Consider the following 20,762-nt stretch of genomic DNA (forward strand, 5'->3'; position numbering starts at 1 on the left):
ACGAAAGTATAAGAGAATAGACAATAAATTTGCAAGCTCTTCCTCCCTACCGAGCTATATGCTCCCCCGGTGTCCTAACTAGCTGTAACATAAAGAACAGAACATCTGGACCAAGGACCAGACAATGAGTGCAACCTTATTATACAAGGCAAGGGTTATTTTTGAAAGAACTGAGAAACTGCTACCCACCCCCGCCGCCATGGGACTGATCTTTCTCTTGAACTCCTCTAACAGTAGCATATCAGAGAAGAAAAACTCAAATTTATGACATTTTCATAATTTCTTTACAGTATTATAAAGTGTAGATAAAACAAGAAGCTCCTATTTAAAGCCCAGGATAAAGGCCTCTTTGGCATTCTGCTCACTGTAGTGTTTTTACCTTTCCCCTTAGCGCATCCCTGCTAGAAATCAGCAAGGCCTTCAGTTTCAGATTGGGAGGTCCTGCTACATGTACTTATGTGAAAATCATCAATACCAGCAGGGTAACAGATTTGTCAAGTATGTACTTCAAACATCAGGGATTCTAACTCAGAAAAGTGCTCTGTGTGCCCTAAAACACACAGTCATAAAGAGCAGTCTCACCGAGCATCTGGGCCAAAGAGAAATGCAGATTTGTAATCTGAGATGCCAACACCTGCAGAGAGTATTTGGGAGGATGAAATATAAACTCCCATACATGACAATTTCACACAGCTCTCATGCACCAACTTGCTTCTGTCACCCTCCTCCTCCTGGAACGTCCCAGCAATGCTCCCCCCACCTGCACATTCCTCAGACAGCGCTGCCCAGGAGGCCCTCCAGCCACCATGGAATGTTCTGGATCTCTGCTGTCCCACACAGCAGCCAGGAGCCGCATGTTGGCTAGTGAGCATTTGAGATCTGCCTAGTGTAACTGAGGCACTACTTTTAAATTTTTATTCAACTGGCCTTAAGTTTAAATTTTAGTAACCACACATGGCCCGTGGCTACCATCCTGGAGGTAAAGCAGGCATGCTGAGCTCCCGCACACATCTGGGTCTGTGCACAAGACTTAACCTCCGCTGCTTCTCTGTCTGAGGGACCCCTATTGGTTCTTGGAGTCTCAGATGGAAAAGGGCACAGGAAAACCTCAACTCCTACAAAGCCACCTCTGATTTCCCAGGCCCAGCACTCCTATATTCCCACTATACTTCATAAGTATTTCCTACACTGTTGTCTTGCATTATTGTAATTATTCATTTGTTCATCTGCCTCACTTGAGGGCAAGAATATTTTCCCTTCTCTGTATTCCAAACTTGCTTGGTATACACTATACCTTAAAATATTTGTATATAATTCCCTCTCAGCACTCATATCTACTCATTCACTAAGTTATCAGTAATAGGTAAACAGGTATTTCTCAGCACTTTATGACATTTAGACTAAGCACAGCACTTGGTTGACCTTAGCTTTGATGATAACTTTTATCAAAATAACCTGGATGCCCCTTGGAGCAGGCAACATGGACAGATGATGATGAAGTATGTTTGCCTCACTGTCTAGGACAGGGTACTCAAAGAGACTTACTTTTTCCTTCATCCCTGTTTCCTGTCCCCTAAGTTCTCATATTTAGAGGCTTTTTTTTTTCCTTCATGACTCTTTAGAATGCCTTTATGTCAGGCCTGCTGCTGCTCATGGTACTTGTTGACTTATGGCCAGGATGGTTTTGCTGATGGAAAATACTACCTGGAGGATAAAATCAAGGACATCTAAGAATGGAGGAGTACTTTTTGAGCTACTGAGTACTTTTTAATCTCTTAGCTAACAATTATTGGCTAAATACTCCATATTTAACTACTATACTAGGTTCTCTCGGTAGTTTTCCCTCTGTTGCAAGAAGACAGTTTATCAGGAGATTTATAGAGCTCTAAGAAAGGTCCAAGTAGCAAAGAGAACCCTAAAACACCCCACAGGCACCTTCCCAGCTCAAACCTGTCTAGCCATCAAGATACAGAACAAGAGACCTTGAATGCAGAGGAACAGGCGTGTGTGGGCCCAAAGCCAGGCCAGAACCCTGTGGACTGTGATATATGGTGATGCCCTGGGGCACGGTTCCTGGGGCTGATGGTTGTCAGAGAAGCAGGACCAGCCCACCAACAGTCTTTCTGTCCTTACACAGCCCTCCTGTGCTCATTCTGGGGTATCCTACGCCCAAAGATGTGGCAGGGCCTGCAGGAGCAGTGTAGGGCACAGTGTACAGGGACGGGCGTCATCTGATCTGAAAATCAAACTCACAGACATTATCAAAGTACCTCAACCATGGGAGGGAACAATCACACTGAGATTTAGAGGCTGGAGATTAGTTAGGCTCCCTCACCAGCTGGGCATCTAACTCCCATCCACCTGGGACTCTAGTTCACGCTGTGCCTCCACAAAACCGGGGACCTTCAGGGTCGGTCATAAATAGCTGGAACTTAGAATTTTAAATCTGTCAATGCCAAGAATCTGTTTTGTGCCAATTTCTCATTCTGAATATCCCCTGTTCCTGAGAATGTTTCATATATTGCCATGGATACAAGCTAAGAAGAAGGGTACAGAACTTTCAAGACTGTAGGACATATGACCTACGAGCAACATTGATTTTATCCTTCTGGTAATATTTTTCACCAGCAAAACCAGCATGACCGGAATTAAACAAGTACCAGGAACAACAGCAGGCATCACGTGAAGACGTTCTCAAGAGTCATGAAGAACAAAAAAATCTCTAAATACGGGAACTTAGTGGGGGTATGGGAAACGCGTAAGATCCTTTAAGTACCCTATCCTAGGCACTTAGGCACACGTACTTTATAAACCATAGAGTAAGGCAACCAAAGGTATTGGGTTACAAAAAAGTGAGTCATGGATAATTTTCCCACCACAGTGATATTAAACATTATGCAGTTCTGAAATTAGACTGTGTAATTTCCAAATGCGGTAAAATAAACTTAACAAGACATTTCCATTTCTTAATTACAATGTTCCTTCCTTTGTAACAATTTTAACTCACACTTGAGCACAGTTAACAATCAATAAAAATAGTACATAACACATTGGCAAGATTCCTTTAATCATGGCATCCTAAGACAAAAATCTGTATGTGTACCCAGTTAAAAGACAGCACTGAGGCAGTATAAGGAAAAATAAACAAAAGAAACTGTGGCAACACAACTCATTTGAAAATAATTACCCTCTCTTCTCATCAAACTGGAACAGAGAAGTGATAAGGACCTCCTTCAAAATGGGGTTTAATCCAGTGCCCTTCTCCCACCCCTGAGAGAACTGTGGACCTATGGAAAAGTCGTGAATCCTAAACAGATAGCCTCAGGTCATCCTCCTCCGAGGCCTGGGACCCTTGAGGAATACTCAGAACTAGAGTTCCCCCGGAGATCACATAATCTAACTCCTTGTTTCAGAGGCCAGAAAGGATAGGTCCGGAGCGTCTGGTGCTTTTCTCATGAACACAGAGCATGTGTGGCCCCGTGTGGAAGAGGACGGTACAATTTCATGCCTCGCTGGGGCTCCTGCTGCTGTGGTACGTCTCATGTCCCCTGCCCTTCAGGTGCTCCCAGTCCCAATGAAGAGGAGAAGCAAGGGGATCCCTCTCCGTGGTGTGTGAGGAGTACTCTAATAGACACGTGCTTAAGGCACTGTGCTATCCATTCTGTTCTCCCTAAAACACTCAGGAATCACGGTCCGATGATTCTGAGATCAAGCAGGGCCACTGCAAATAAAATATTACTCCATTTGTCAAAGTGCCTCAAGCTGGCCGTAGAGGCGGACTGGGGAGCTGAATCTTTACAGCTATTCGGCTTCTCATTTAATCACTGACTCCCTTTTTTTTAAATAGGAAATACAAAGTATCACTTATTATTCACTAGTCAATAAAAAACAACAACATACATTTCCCTCCATGTCCTAGAAGGTCACCCCCTAAACTTCAAATACAACGCTGACAGTACTCATTACTGCTTTGGACATTCAGAAATTATCACCCATCGCTGGGTGGCTGAACGCTAACACAGGTAACTGTTACCGAACCTTGATTACGAAACTTAACAGTATGTGGTCAAGATCAAAGATGCCACGGCCATGTTCTCAGCTAACTTACACCTCAGAACTAACTGTAGTAAAACCAAACTGATGAGGATATTTAAATAAACTAACAAACTTCTCCAGGTAATGATGGAGATCCTAACACCCTTCCACCTAAAACACCGATAATCTAGGCCTTACAGACTACAGGTCATTCTTGAAGAACTACCCTAGGAAAGGGGGGAAATGACAGTAAAACCTACACAACTACATAAAACAGACAGTCAATATGCAAACACCCCAAGTGCAGTATGAGTGGCTCCTGAGGAAGTTATTTATCTTCCCAGCATTCAAGCAGCGCCTCCATTTGGGGACCAGGTCCGCCATCTGTTGCCTGAGTGACCTGGAGTAGGACCTTTGCTCTCAGAGCCTCTGTTCCATCAGCTGAAAGATGAAGGTCAAGCAACCTCCTTCGGGTGATGGCGAAGGTTAAACCAGATAGTGGGTGGGAGGCCGAGAGTGCTAGTGGATGCCGGTCATCACCATTACTCAGCTTGCGACCCTAAATCACGTTTCCCCAACTAGGTTCAGCAGAACTGGTGGGGTCTTTCTGGCATTTGGTCCTGATCTAACAAAGCTTGATCTCAGCTTCAGTTAAGGCCAAGATGAATCCCTCATTATTTACATACTACTCACCCTGGTGGGGACAGTAAACTACATTGAGTCCCCACTCCATGTAGTATGTTGAATCATGCCGCGGGTGAGAGAGGGACGACACGGCCATGGTTCCAACCCTCAGGGGCCCACAATAGAGCACAACACATCACAGGTCAATAAGTAGCTGACACAAGTGAATCATACACCATGGTATAAAGGGAAGTTATTTCTGGTGGTGGTACTTTAAATATTTTATAGAAGAATTTTGTCATTCTGGTAGTTGGAAGACTTCTTTAAATGGATAAAATATTTTAAAATTCAATCAGAAAACACTTAGCCAGTCCCTTATTCAGAAAACAATTCATTAAATGTACATTCCTAATAAGAATATTTTCCTTGAGTGATTACAGTGAGGATTCGAAAAATCATATTTACAATTTTATTTTCAAGTTTATCTCCTATGTGGTAGAAATTTGAAAACCAATTAATCAATTTAGTGCCATTATCCAAATGCTTACATTTAAGACAAGTAAAAATTGCTTAAACAATACATGCTAAGGTCGGATTCACAGCAGGAAGCTGTAATTAATATGTGCTTATTTGAGAATGCACAAATTTATATATATATTAAGCAAATACCTCAGTGACAGCCAAATTATGGGATCAAAGAGAATGATGGTCAAAGTGAAGGCGGCCGAGTTTTTCCCACGTTTACAGAAAAGGCACGTCACAAGGAGAGTGGCTGGCCACCTGCCAAGAGGGGTGCTGGGCCTTTACTGCTCCGTTCTCGGCTGGCCCGGTTCGGGCAGAGACAGCACACGGGCTGGCTCCCAAGACCCCCGGGCACAGGAGCTCGAGTTAGACATAAAAGGGCATCCAACGGGAACTGAAAGCTGAGTTACACTCTGGGACTTGTAAAGGGAATAGGCTTCAGAGCTCCAACAGAGAGAAAACTACCTCAAAGCACCCTCTCAGCAGGGCTGTTCTTCATTTGATCTATTCCAAATTGCGGGCCTTCACTTCCTGATAACTTAAGCTAAGTGTGCCTCGGGCACAGTCGCTGACACCGCTTCTCATTAAGAGTTTGGATAAGGGAAGGGATGCCCCCCAGGAAAACCACTTGAAATATCCACTCACCTCTGCAGGGAGCATCTGCTTGGTGTTATATAAGGAGCGGCAGATTTTCAAGACCTCATTCCCCAGTCCTTCCTTGTTCTCCACTGTACACCTGCTCAGCATCACGGTCACCAGTCGCACCCACGGATTGCTGGTTATGCTGGTTCTGAGGGGGAAAACGCGAGGCACTGGGAATGAATGATTAATGTTGTGATGACTGGGATGCGAAACGTTAAGAAAGAAAAGAAATGCCACCTTGGGAAGTAAAATGCTTTTTGGCAAACTGCAGTCACAATCTAGATGATGTGTTCCTTCAAGTCCCTCTTGCAGAAAAGAGAACACCTTCCAGAGGAGAAAGAGCTTGCTGTGGTATCAGCAGGTGCCCAGGAGTGCGGAGGCCACGGGCGGCCCAGAGGCCAGAGCTCCTGACGGGCTCCCGGGCCGGCTCCCTGGCTTCCCACCTGGGTGACTCAGGGAAGTCACTTTACCACTCTCAGCCCAGACACTCAGTGCCGGGGAAGCCACTCAGCCTCTCTGGGCCTCAGTTTTTCTCATTCTGAGAAAGCAATTTAATGTTCTCCTTACACAACTGCTTTATTCGATGAATGATGTTTGTAACTGTGCCTTCTCAACAGCAGGCACATCTCACTATTTACCACCTAAAAACTGGCTTTTGTTGATCCTCTGATGAGGATGAGGCCTCGGGGGCCAGGGCAGGAGTGAAGGACAGTAAGGGCAGTACGCCGTGGAAGTCAGCCTGGAAGCACACGATCACACCGTGCCCTTCATACAGTTTCCTTCTTTCTTTCTCTCTTTTCTTTTTTTTTTTTTTTAAGATTTTATTTATTTATTTGTCAGAGAGCGAGAGAGCACAGGCAGGGAGAGGGGCAGAAGAAGCTGGCTTCCCGCTGAGCAGGCAGCCCAATGCGGGGCTCCATCCTAGGACCCCAGGATCATGACCGGAGCCGAAAGCAGCAACTTAACCAACTGAGCCACCCAGGCATCCCCAGTTTCCTTATTTCTAAAACATAAAAGCATACAAAAGTTGCTTTTTGTTTCCCTTCTCTGGATGTCACTACCCCGTGTTTCATGCAAACCTCACGATTTACATTTCCAGAGACAAGTTAAAGGTACACTCATACCCTGGCCCCAGGAACAGGTTACCAATTTTACTTATAGTGTTTTTAAAATAATTTTACTATTTGTAAGAGTCTGTTCTCTTAGCACAGCTCTAGATTCTAGACACTAAACACCTAAGGTGGTTCTTCCCTTGAAAGGACTTCACTCCTTGCCCCCTAAGAAAAATGTCAAGTGTGACAATGACAAAGGGACTCACAATACTAGCCTTTGGCAAAGGTTTTGTGTCTCAGCTCAAACTAACACCGTGTGAGGACAAAGAACACTGCTTATTTCAAGGTAGGAGCAAAGCTCTGAGAGGGTCTGGTGGACTGGGGAGTCTTCTTACACTCAAGGACTCACCCTCTGCTCTTCTCTTTCAAAGTCTGAATCCCACTCCCCTGGGCTTTCGCTAAGGACCTGCCTCAGTGCAGAGGGGGTACCGGCCCGCCAAACAGTGCGCCCCGATGGGCCATGCAGCTTCGACGGCAATTATCTGAACATATTTTTCACCAGCCAGTTTTGACACACTGGATGAGAATTATAAGTCTCCCATAAGTACGAATCTATCATGCTTTTCATGCATTTTCCTACAAGGGAATAAAACTAAAAAACCTAAGTTGGTTCTAGTAAATGAGCAGTCATGTAGATCAAGCAAATTTCTTAGTTTTTAACTTTATTATATTAACTGGCAACATTTAATCATTGTCACACTATTTAACCCTTCCTCCTGCCTTTCTTGGTCTTTCTCCCCTCCCCCCCTTTTTGGGGGGCGTTATTCTGGAAGTACTGAAGTCATACATTGGATGATCTGCCAACCAAAAAAAGGTAACTCAAAAGCATTTTTAAGAACCTATTTCTAAAGTATCCCATCATAGAATCTTTTGTGGTAAAACACCAATTTGGGCCAGGAAAAAAGCCGAAACAGACTTTATCAGGTCCCCTCTTGGACTGGAGACATGGCTGGTAAGAGGGGTTAAGTGGACCGGTAATGCTTTGTTTTGATTCTAATGATTTCATAAAGGAGGTTTTTAAAACACAGGTTAGCAATTTACAAATTTCACTTCATACTGGCTACAAAAGAAAGAATGCACCTTTAAAAACTAAGATTTTTAATACCTGCAAATGCATTAAATGTTTAAAATGCAATAAATGTCTTAAGTGAAGCTGATTTTACTTCTTGTGGGTAAGCGAGTGATTTGAAATGGTCATTGTTCTAAAAGTACAAGAAACTGTAAAACCACAGTAAACGTACTAGAGGAGGTTGTACTATGATTTTGAAAAATTCTCTTTAGACTGAGAGAGCCATTTTGAGGGCATGAGAAAACCTACAACGCAACCCTAAACCCTTTGCTAAAAAAGCAAAGCATAACTGACAATCTAATTAGTGGGCCCCGCATCTACTGCATAATATCATCACAGAGGGGCTGGTTAGAAACTGATTCCCTGCCCCCTTAGAGAGAGCTAAAAGATTTTATTTATTTATTTGTGAGAGAGAGAGAGAGAGAAAGAGCACAAGCAGGGGAAGCTGCAGGCAGAGGGAGAAGCAGGCTTCCCGCTGAGCAGGGAGCCCGATGCGGGGCTCCATCCCAGGACCCTGGGATCATGACCTGAGCCGAAGGCAGATGCTTAACTACTGAGCCACCAGGTGCCCCCAAATCAGATGTTATTACTAAGCATGATCTGGTATTTCTGAGTAAAAGATTTGCATGTAGGGGCAAGGAGAAATGGAAAGAAACTGCAATATTTCAAATAAATAATTTTAATTTCCGCGAAAGGCTGATATTGGTTTTACATATTTCTTTTCATTGGTTCTTTTGAAGGTACTGAATTTTTAAAACTCAAGAGCAAACAAGAGAAATCTAATTTTATATTAACACTTACACAGAGTCATGTCTCATAGGTGGCCAAGCTTGCAAGAGCAGAACCAAGTGCTGAAATTCCACCTCCTGGTGACTGGATTCCAAGAGTTCCGTGAAGAGAGCGTGGCGGTTCTCTTCATTCTCAATGTCAGCTATGTCTACCTGGAAGTGGAAATACACACTTGACACTGGTGGCAAAGACTACTTCACTGGTTTACAGAAGAATTCAAATTTGATGACTTTGATTAAACACTCTTGAAAATGTTTACAATGTGTTGAGAGGTAGATTCACCACCACCACCCTCACCCACAAAATCTTCAAAAAGCTCTAAGCCTTACCCAATTTCAAACACTTCTGTTAAAATATTGTTTAGAACAAATTACAGGAAGGCTCTTAATGTTCTTTACAAAAATAAATTCAAACAAGTAGAGGACTGATTTATTAGTATTTAATATTATTATGTTAAAATACAGAATTATTGTATATGAAATTGTAATAGTTCATCATACTTAACGTTAGCCAAATTTTTTCTTTTAAATTATCCTAAATGCATTTCTACTTTTCATTTTAGCATCATTATTATTATTATTGCTAAGTCTTCATACTGTCTAGAAAATTTCTCTAATTTGAAATTAAAAATTTGACTAAAGTGTACTTGTCACAGGATTTTTGTTACATATCAAAATAAAGCATCCCATCTCCATTTCTACTGCAGAAGTAGTTCTGATCAAGTAAAGAACACAAATTTGTCCTCTCATTGTGTAACTGAATGATACGTCCTTTACATCGAGGCAGTCCTGAAACAAATCACATCTCCCAATATCTCTGTGGATGACAGTGTTTGCTATGTTAAGTTAGAAAGCAGTTTTAAATATAAAAGTAAGTCAACAGCTGGTTTTCCTGTTCCCTAGCCTCTCTTAACACAGATTCTCTACATTTGGGTACCTAAGACTCAGATGATGACAGATACCTTCAAAGGATAACGAGAACGGATGGTTATCTAGACATTTGTTAAACTGTCTGTACAAATGCATGTTTCCAAAGCTTAAATTTAATTTAGTGGGCATTCGGGCTCTAATCCCAAGTAGCCAGCTGAAAAAGTTATAGCATGAATTCTGCATTTCCACAACAGTTGATATGTACTATGAAATGACTGGTAATTACTAATGGCAAGTCCTGCTCACACGATGACCCAACAGATCCTTCAAAACCTGCCTGAAAGACCCACATCATTCTTCCATGGACTAATAACCCCAGAGCATTTTATAGTTTTTTTTTTTTTTTTTAAGATTTTATTTATTTGACAGAGAGAGACACAGCGAGAGAGGGAACACAAGCAGGGGGAGTGGGAGAGGGAGAAGCAGGCTTCCCGCTGAGCAGGGAGCCCAGTGCGGGGCTCGATCCCAGGACCCTGGGATCATGACTTGAGCCGAAGGCAGACGCTTAACGACTGAGCCACCCAGGCGCCCCACATTTTATAGTTTCTGAAATAATTTCAGAATCCAGGAAGAGTTCACCCTTACAACCGTTTTGGGTGGAGGACAGCACAGGTGTTATTACCTCCCTTTACAGATGAGGAAAACAGCCTTATCTGTCCTGGTAACGTGGCCAGCAAGTGGCAGAGCCGATATGTAATTATAATCAGATCAGGATGTTCTGAAACTAGAGGACTCAATAAGCTAGACAAGCTCTGAATTATTTAAATGGGTGGTCTAATTGGGAGTTTGGCAATATGTTCTTGCCTATTTATAAAGAAATGTTTAAAACAAAAAATCTCAAACTCAAGACATCCACCTGTTTTACCCGACCTCCACCTTCAACCCCTTCCAGGCTCAGGTGCCCCGCATCCATCACGCACACTTCCACCTCGCGAACTTTGATCTGTTTTCTCTGCCTGACATATTCTCTCTGCAGATATCTGTAGGGCTCATTCGCTTATTTCCTTCAAATTTCTCAAACGTCACCTCAGCAGAGAATGTGCTGTGTAACGGCCCACCTCAAGTTGCGTTCCCCTCCACCTTCTGTCTCTCTCACCTTGTTTTATTTTCCTTCTTAGCATGTACAAATATGTGACATATTACATATGTTTTTGCTTATTGCCTTTCTCCTTCCATAACAATGGAAGCTCCTTGAAAACAGAGACTTTCATTTGTTCACTGGTTTATCCCTGCTCCTTAAAATAATGTCTGATAGACAGTAGATGCACAGTACTTATTGAGTGCTTGAATTGATAGACAAACAAATGAATAAATGAAGATATTCCATCATTTATAAAATATTTTAGCATAGAATGGTGATATTAAATATCCATGGAGTGGCCATAAATTTTTGGCTCTTTTGTTATTGGAGATAGATGTGAGGCTTATAAGGAAGATGCCACTAGAAGGAAATCACTAAAAGAGACCCCGGGGGGGGGGGGGCTATTTATTGACATTATGTCTCAACCAATAATGCCTTGTGGGTAGCTGTGTAATTTCAGTACAGCCCTGTTCTGAGTCTCATTTCCCTCATCAGATAAATGGGTTCCGAGAATCCTGTCTTAGAAATTCTGAGGAGGTGCCTGATGGTCAGCAGCAGGGAAAAAGGGGTTGGTAAATGGCTGCTCTTTTCTGAGTTAAAATCCAAGTTTTTACAGTTTATTTGAAGAAAAGGTTTTGTGTTTTGAAAATATTTAAAAACAACTGAATGGTAGGTCTGTAATATTGCAAGCAGCGTCAATACTCCACTTGCTGTAGTTAACTCCTGCATAACGAATAACAAGTAGTTTCTCCTTTACATGGAATATAGAGTCTACACAGGTTACTCAACGCCTACCATGAAGTGGAATACATTAGAAAAAAGTGATTCTTGTTTTCAGCATCCTTTGGATTTCTTTCTTTTCAAAAACTAACAGCTTGTCAATTTTTAGGACATGGAGTATATCCTAGGGGAGAGAAAGATCTTTAAAAAAACTATCAATTAAACCTTTATATGTTTTTATATTAGTGTGCCAATAACAGTTTCCATTTTTAAAATGTGTAACACCTTCTTCATGTGTACACAGACTTTTTAAAAGTGTGTTTTTGTTGGGAAACATAAAATTCATTAACCATTTCAATTATTAGTAACTTACTTTTCAGAGCACTGACCTCATATTTAAAATAGAAATGTGAAAAATACAGCAATTTACATAATTACCCATTTTCGGTAGGCACACTTGTACGTTCCCCCTCACATCATAAAGGGTTTCAAATGTTTAAGTTATTCAGCTCTTAAGAAAGCAGTTTTAAATTCTCTACCACTATAGCTGCAAAAGCCTTACCTTACATGGGAGAAGAAAATTGGGCCTGAAGATGGACTTGAGTAGGTGTTTTTTAACACTTGAGAAAGAATATGCTTTGCTGGTAATCATTATATACTTTGATATACAAGTGCTAATCTAGGATTTGTGTCTACATATTAAAATATCTAAATTTATCTAAATTCACCAAGATAATATAAGCTTATCCTGTTCTTCATATCCTATAAGGTTTTAAAAATAATTTCAGGTAACCAAAACTCAAAATGAATTTCTGCATGAAGAAAAATAAACATATGCAAAGGACTTCCAGCCTGAACAAAATGGCTCTGATCCTATTTTTCCCTACTCCTCCCTGCTAAGTACAACTATAAACTTTGGAAATAACGAAAGAGACAACCAACAAACTCCTAAAGGTGGGGGGAAAGAAAAAAAAAGCTAACTAGCTTGGGACCCCAGGCCTGGAGGCACAACACATGCATGGTCTGGTATCCCCTCATCCAAGGCAAGGAGGATACTTAGACTCAGTATTTTCTGACTCCTGACCAAAAAATACAAGACAGTCCAGGTAAGGTCATTTCTCATCAAGATGGTTCCAGAAGGAAGGGAGAAAGAAGGTAGAGTTTAAAGAGTGTTTTAAGAAATAACATTTTAACCAACTGAGCCACCCAGGCGCCCAAGAAATAACATTTTAAAGCTTCCCAAATTTGGTGGAAGATATTAATCTACAGATTCAAGAAGCTGAGCTAACCCCAAACAGGGTAAACCCAAAGAAATCTATGCCCAGACACATCATAATTAAACTCTTGAAAACTAAAGACAAAGAAAAAAAGTCTTGAAAGAGGCCAGAAAGAGAACAATACATTCCCTACAGAGAAAACAACGATTTTAGTAACAGGGCATTGCTTATCTGAAACCACAGAGGCCAGAAAAAAGTGGTACAATATTTTTCAAGTGTTAAAAGAACTGTCAATTATAAATTCTATATATATTTGTAAAACTATCCTTTAGGATATAAAGGAGAAATGAAAACATTCTCAGGTAAGGAAAACTAAAAGAATCTGTCACAAACAGCCCTCGTCTTAAAGACTGGCTAAAGAAACTTCTTCAAACAGAAAGGACATGGGTTTTGGCCCAATATATTTTCATATCACAACTAGTAATGCTACTCATTCATGGCTACAAAAATTAATCTTGAGTTGAAGAAAATCACAGTGTTATAAATCTGAAAAATTATCTGCAAAAAAATTAAAGAGGGAAGTGTTGTTCTGAGTCAATAAAAGTGAAAGCAATGGGTCTCAGACGCCTACAGAAGTGGCAGGAGCATCAGGTCAATATTAATACCATGGCATTTAAATTCCCTAAAATTATCTGAGAACAATGTGCAGACTGAACCTGAATGCAGACCTAGGGAAGAATCAGATTTTCTCTTTTCCAGAAAGTAGCACAGTTCTTATTAAAATATGTACTGCCAGCATCTAAATACGCTTCAAGGCAAGCGTGAGGAGTACAGAGAACTGAACTGTGTGCCTAAACAGCTACAAGACAACACGACCACAGAACATAGTTTAGCATCGAGGAAAAACAAACTGTAGGTGGCTAGCAAATGCTTCAACATACCTCACTAAGGAGACTGTAAAATAATGATAAAGGGCAATTTGATTAAATATGCAGCTTTCAAAATAGTGCTGATAAAGTCAAAGTAACATGGAAAGACACTATACTTTGCTGACATTGCTGGACCTTTCTGAGGCTTAATTGCGTTTTCTGTAAGACGAAGATAATGCAATTATATGATAGTTGTGATTATTAAATAAGAGAATGTGAATAAGGTAGCTAGCGAAGTGGCAGATGGTAGGACATAATAAATGACAGGTATTATTTATGTTACAGCTACATATAAAAAAACAGAGAACTGGATGTGTGCTGTGATTTCTTCTAATAAGAATTAGCTCTATACATTGGGGAGGGTATGTGCTATGGTGAGTGCTGTGAATTGTGTAAGACTGATGAATCACAGACCTGTACCTCTGAAACAAATAATACATTATATGTTAAAAAAAAAAAAAAGAAAAAGATAGTAGGAAGGAAAAAATGAAAGGGGGGAAATTGGAGGGGGAGATGAACCATGAGAAACTATGGACTCTGAGAAACAAACTGAGGGTTCTAGAGGGGAGGGGGGTGGGAGGATGGGTTAGCCTGGTGATGGGTATTAAAGAGGGCACGTTCTGCATGGAGCACTGGGTGTTATACACAAACAATGAATCATGGAACACTATATCAAAAACTAATGATGTAATGTATGGTGATTAACATAACATAAAAAAAAAAAGAATTAGCTCTATAGATTAGACAGGACAGAAAAAGAATACAGAGTAATGTGGCTGTGGAGGCGCCTGGATGGCTCAGTCCTTAAGCGTCTGCCTTCAGCTCAGGTCCTGATCCCAGGGTCCTGGGATCGAGCCCCGCATCAGGCTCCCTGCTCAGCGGGAAGCCTGCTTCTCCCTCTCCCACTCCCCCTGCTTGTGTTCCCTCTCTCGCTGTGTCTCTCTCTGTCAAATAAATAAATAAATAAATAAAATCTTTTAAAAAAATCAATTAATTTAAAAAAAGTAATGTGGCTGTTTTAGGATAATGGAGTCATGGGTTAATGTGCATCTCTTGTTAAAGTCTCATTTATTTGTACAATACAGGATTTGGAATGGCTCCATTTGCATGCCTTCTAGAGATGAGTGAAAATAATCAGTCATTTCTCACGAGTTTTTCTTCTAAGTTTTGTTTGATTCTACCCTTTTCTCCAGTAGAAGAGAAAGTAATATATGCCTCTGTCTCCTTCCCAGTGAGCAGGGGTGGGGGGGTGAAAAGGTCTAATATTCTACAGGCACCCTACAATTAGTGACAATTCCACACAGACACCTCTAACTAAACATCATAGGATTTTAAAGGGCAAAATTCAAATGTGACTCAAACATAAAGATATCTCTTTCCCTTTCGTCTCTGAAAGCGATGCTTCTGTCCTCACTGAATTTGGTGACTTTAGCCCTTGCTGTAAGTCAATTTGTCAAGGAGCTGCAGCCTCCTTATCAGACAGAGAGTCGCTGTCCTTGAAAAAGTGGACCGAGTCACCTCTTCTCCGATGAAAACAGCTTTAACCTGAAATTTCTCTGTGGCCGCTGAGCATGAACATGGCTACCCTAAACTGAGGCTTCCTCCTGAAATCTGCATCTTCCCAGAGGCACCGACAATGTGGCTTGTTTTACCTTCAGGTATTCGTGAATATGAAATAGATATTAATGCACATAAACATACTTCATGAATAGGAAATAATTACCACCATGTAGAGGATTATCCTTGATGTAGTAATATTAATCACCATATTCCTACCTTCCATAGGAGTTGATGAGCTGTTACACTGCCTCTATGATTTATGCAATTTTGGGGGTAAATCTGAAATTCTTTCCAAACAAAAAGTTAAAAGAAAAAACAGAGAAGTCATCCCCAGCTACCTCATAGCCTCACCAGTCTCCAACATCCAAATGCTGAGATGTTTCCTGCCTCTTCTCCTGTTGTCCTTCAACTTTTCTCTCTAATCCTTAGAAGGAACGGAGAGACAGCACTGCTATAGGAGAGGTTGGGAGCACGACGAGCGTGGCTGCTGAGGTTCTCATGCCTCTGGGGCGCGAGGCCCTGGATGTGATTCTCCCACTACAAACAGAGCCCAGGTGGGTCCTGAGCTGACCTGACCCTGGGAGGAGGGCCCTGGGATGGAGGAAGCAGTCCCACCCGGTGACATACACTAAACCCAAGTGTGCGTCCTAGGAAGAGGTCGCTGTGACCTAGGACATATATAAGGCTATGAAGAAAGTCTGCCCAGTGAAGGGGGTAAGCAGAGCCTCCCTATCTCACCACACAGCCCCCGCCCCCCAAAAGTGTTTTTTAGATGTAAAACACAGCCCTGAACTTAGTGTCTTTCTCCACAAAACTAGTTTGTCCTCTGCTCTTTCCTAGTGCCATTTTGTCCTTAGGCAACCTAGGTAAACATCAGAGGGACCCCAAACGTGTTTCTTGTCCCCCCATGTTTAAGCAGTCCCCAGGCCCCTGGTAGTAACCCCTTCAGCTTTCTTTACCCTCCTCTATCTTCACAGCTGGTACCAAGTTCAAGGCCAAATTCAGGCCACTTGACCACTGCCACTGACCGGCACCCCTCCGGCCCACTGTTCATGCCGAGGTCAGAGGGCTTCTCCTGAACACATATCTGATCACGCTGCTTCTCGGGCATCCCTTCTCCACGGGGGCTTAGCACTGTCAAGGTGAAGCCTGTGCAGGACCCTGGAAGTAGTCCGGCCGCCTCTTTCCAATTTTATCTCTTGCTTTCACTCCATACATCCAGCTGTGCTGAACTCAGTTTAGGACTCGCCTCCGCGGAGCAGGCTCTCCTCCCTGCCTGCACACGTGATGGCTGCGTGCCCTCCCTGAGCCCTGTGCACCGTGCAGACGTCTACTGTGGCAGCTACAGTCTTCAGGACACTGGCTTCTCCGCTTCTGTATCTACAAGCTCCACTGGATCGGAGTCGCCACACCAGCAGGACCCATCTACCTGGGCTGGAGTTAGAGAGTTACACGCATTATCCCACTGTGAGAGAGTTGGTGACGTCTCCAAGGTCGAGGAGCCAACAAGCGGTAACACTGGGATCTGAATGCAGTTCTGCGTGAAGAGCCCAAATGCTTTACTGCTAATTGCCTGGTCTCCTTGTACAGCACAGTGAATGGTGCATAATCTCTGCTTGAAGAATCTTCAATGAACAGTTCACACACAACAGTTAATTGGCACGGCATTTTTCAGAACGTTCTGATTGAGCGGCAGTGAACATACACAGTGCTCTGTGTTGAGACAGTGAAAAATGCTAAGAGATGAAGCTTTCTGTTTTCTGAATCAAACTCCTCATTCTTCATGCCCAGTCACATGCAATCCAGGCAAAGTCACAGCAGAAAGAGAAGATGAGCAGAGCATGCTTTATGTGGTCCAATGCTACCCAAACGTTAGTGCTGAACATCTTTTCCTGGCAGATGGGAAGAAGGGTGGTATAGGGCCAAGAACACAGCCTCTGAGAACAGACAGATCTGGGTTTGAACTCCAGTACTATCATTCATAAGCTGGGTGACCTTAACAGGTTATGTGACCTCTGAACCAGAGAATGGTAACGACTCAGCAAGGCTGTTCTAAAGGTTACATGTGGTAATGTGCACTTCATACACAATCCACAGTCCCCTCTTCCCCCGATGATACCCATGACAAGAGGGACTATTTTTAAAGGAAAAAAACCCTTATTCATAAAGAGGGGCCTTCCAAGGTTTCCAAATATTTGCAGACCCCAGTAACACAGATGCTCTCTCAACTTTAATATATTTTAGGAGAAAAGGCACATTGAGATCTATTAGAACATTTCAGACCTCTTGCTTATGTCCGGACAAATATGCTTGTGACTCATTAGCTTCCATTTGAGAAGTAACTGGCTGGTCAGAAATCACTGTCAGCAAAGTACAGCAAATTAGTACAAAACAGTATCAATCTAAAAGCACCAGGCCACTCTGCAAGGAAACCTTTTCATTATTCCAAACAAATCATTTTTGCTTACATATAAGGAGGAAGCAGCGTGGTCTAATCCTTCCCCACTCGTGGCAAGAAAAGCAAATTGAAACTCAGGGGTCCTGGCCTTGCCATTTGAAAGGTGACCTTAGATAAGTTTTTTAAAAATTTAATATTCATTTAGTCAACAACTATTCACTGAGAGTGTCCGTTAAGATCCCTGTTCTCATGTTATTTATATTCAGATGGAAGAAGAAAGACATCATATAACAGACAGAGAGAAGGACAGGCAGGGAGAATTTAGCAGATAGTGATGGTTACAAGAAAATTAAAGAGGTTATGATATAGATTGTGACTAGGGACCTACTTTAGGATGCAGTCATTTTAGAAATGGTGACATTTAAGCTAAAATCAGAGGAAGTAACTTCTTCTTTCTGGACATCATGTCCTTTTCTATAAAATGTGACTATGGAATTGGCAGGCTTTCCAAAGTCTCCTCTGGTTCCAGGAAACGGTTTCCAGGGCTATTAAAGATATATTATATGTATGGGTAATTTACATGTGTGGGATATATGTGTGTAGGCACATATATTTTTAACATGAAATATTATCCTATGCTTGATAAAGCAAATCATTTATGGCAGTGAGTCTTAGCTTTGAAGACATTTAAGGTAACAGTAAATTCTTTGTAAGAAACTAAATCTAGCTTTGCATACTGAACCGATCCTACTGTTCATTTCATTTTCTGAGCTCTGATAAAGAAGTGTGTATTTTGTTAATGTTTTGGCAAATGAAGCCAAACTGGCCTCTGACCAGAAGAGTTAATATGTCCTTGCATGTTTCAAAGTAGGCAAAATGCAGGAATTTGTAATAAGATTAGAAGTTTTCTTAAACTGGGGTTCCTATGGCTCAGTCAGTTAAGAGTCCAACTCTTGATCTCAGCTCAGGTCTTGATCCCAGGGTCATGAGTTCAAGCCCTCCTGCACTGGACTCCATGCTGGGCATGGAGCCTACTTAAAAATAATAATAAGTTTTCTTTAACTAATTTTTTCTGGTGATCACTTAGAACCACAAATCCAGACAGATTGAAATTTAAAGGGTGCAACTCTAAGCCACATGTCCCTTTTTATACAAAAACAGAAAAAACTATAAGGTCAAGGGGTATGGAATTTTTTGAGGAAACATCAGTATTTTGGCCCATATTTTTCATGCACCAGTTAACTAGAAAATTACAAAACTTGAAAAACTCAGATAAATTGTACCAAGGGAATGAACACCATACATTCATCCCTTCACACCCCCAAAAACTTTCTCTCCCTCCCTTCTCCCCTGTCCTTCATGCCAGGGCACTTTTGTGGAATGGGAAGGAAGGCCTCTCAGGCAGTTGAAAAATGAGGGCCTCTGAATTTTTAATTCTGTTAACTAATCATTAGAAAACTAGAAATTGCCGTCTCTCTGAGAACCAGTGAGGTGGCAGGCTCCACAGACCCTGTTTAATTTTGCAGGAGCTGGCTGGCTTCCCAGCAACACAGTGATTTGTGGGGCCACTACTCTGGGCACCTCGAGGATAATTAAATATTAAGTCCCTCTTTGATGTATGCAAAGTCTGCCTAAGAGGATTACCAGCCACAGGAAAGGTAGCAGGCCTACATTTTCTGGTAATTGAACATTGCAATATCATTATCTATTCTTATCTTTGCTCAGTAAGAGCCTGCCTCTACCCTTAATACTACCTTTGAGAATAAAGAAAGGTACAAGGAACAGAGAAAATGTGAGCCCGTGCAGTCAACATTCTGGGGTCTTCTAGGTGTCTGGGGTAGAGAGATGAGGAAGAGTTTAGTGTGTGTGGCAGAAATGACAGTGAGCAAACCATGCTCCACCTCCTCCAGTTCAAGGTTCCACTTGGCACACCAAGTAGACAAGGCTCAGTTTCAGAATCCTCTCTAAGGCAATAAAGCAACAGAGGAGGGAGGGCGGCCAAGCCCTATGCTTACAAAGGATTTGTCCACCAGGCCCTGATCTTTCTACTGCTCTATTGGAAGGTAAAAACAATAATGGAGATGACCTCCAACGTAAACTCTGGGCACAGTTCTGTAACATTCTAAAAGTTGCTGCTGTTTCCACTGTGAAGCTACAAGTTTTCTGCATTCATTTTCCATGTAGCGAACAGTTATCTATAGTTATAGGCAGAGTTTCCTGACCAAATTCACTTGCCCTCCAAAACAGATTTGAATCGCAATGCCAGGCTGACACAGAATACTTCATTTTTATGGGAGGAGGAGGAGAAACTCACTGACGTCATTTATTTGGGGAAGAAAACTATAGATGAACAGCATAATTAAGCCATGAGGGTAGTTTCTGTATTTCTGCTACCAAATACTTGAAGAAACTCAGCTCATTAGCTTCCAAGAACAGGGAAACTGCTCTTCTACAAGGACAAAGGAAAAGGGGGAGAACATGAAAAGAGTAAGGGGGCACAAGGTGAATTTTACTTGAGTCAGAGATGCTGGGAGAGATGTTTTCTAAGAGCCTGAAATTGCAGTGACATGAGGTTCTACACACAGACAGCGAAGGAGAGAAGCCAGACCGTGCTCAGTGAAATAGTCCAGTCAGTTCAGAAAAGTGTACATGGAAAAGGAATCTTAACAAAGGCTAAGGTCCCTTAGATCCTGTTTTTGGAAAAAGCGCCGCTATAAAGAAATTAAAATCTCAGAAATAACCAGAAATCACTGGAATCCTATAAATGTTGGAACTTGTTCTTTGGTTAACTGGAAAGTGAAGGAAAGCTTAAGAGAAGAAATAGTGGTTATACTCATGCTATTTCGGAAGCATTTTGCCCCAAATAACAAATTGTCTGTTCTACTGTTTCAACATGACAGAAAAGATGGATGTTTTCCCCTTTCCCTGGTCTCCGTATTTGTTTTGTAATATTGTTGGTATAGAGACTGGACATAACATGAAGCGAGGCTCCAACCAGAGAAACCAGCCCCATGGCCCCACCCGGCTCCAGCCATCGAGGAAGAGGAAACTGAGCAAGGTTGAGAACTTGGAAACTGGAGATTCTGTCAGAAAAGCACCTAAGAGCAGGAGCATTCATTTGTTTCAGAATGAGTC

At 41.9% G+C, this 20,762-nt stretch overlaps 1 protein-coding gene across 2 annotated transcripts in view; it reads right to left on the reverse strand.

The window, feature by feature from the left end:
• The window catches only part of NBAS (NBAS subunit of NRZ tethering complex), a 317,946-nt gene that overhangs the window by 12,011 nt on the left and 285,173 nt on the right, over positions 1-20,762 (reverse strand). For both annotated transcript variants that reach the window (XM_078055983.1, XM_078055984.1), the window contains 2 exons: positions 8,806-8,945; positions 5,827-5,971 (listed from right to left, as the gene is read on the reverse strand). In XM_078055983.1, the coding sequence (XP_077912109.1) occupies positions 5,827-5,971; positions 8,806-8,945 (285 nt within the window). The remainder of the gene's footprint in view (positions 1-5,826; positions 5,972-8,805; positions 8,946-20,762) is intronic.

The sequence above is a fragment of the Halichoerus grypus genome, chromosome 10 (genome assembly GCF_964656455.1).
Source record: "Halichoerus grypus chromosome 10, mHalGry1.hap1.1, whole genome shotgun sequence".
Lineage (NCBI taxonomy): Eukaryota > Metazoa > Chordata > Mammalia > Carnivora > Phocidae > Halichoerus > Halichoerus grypus.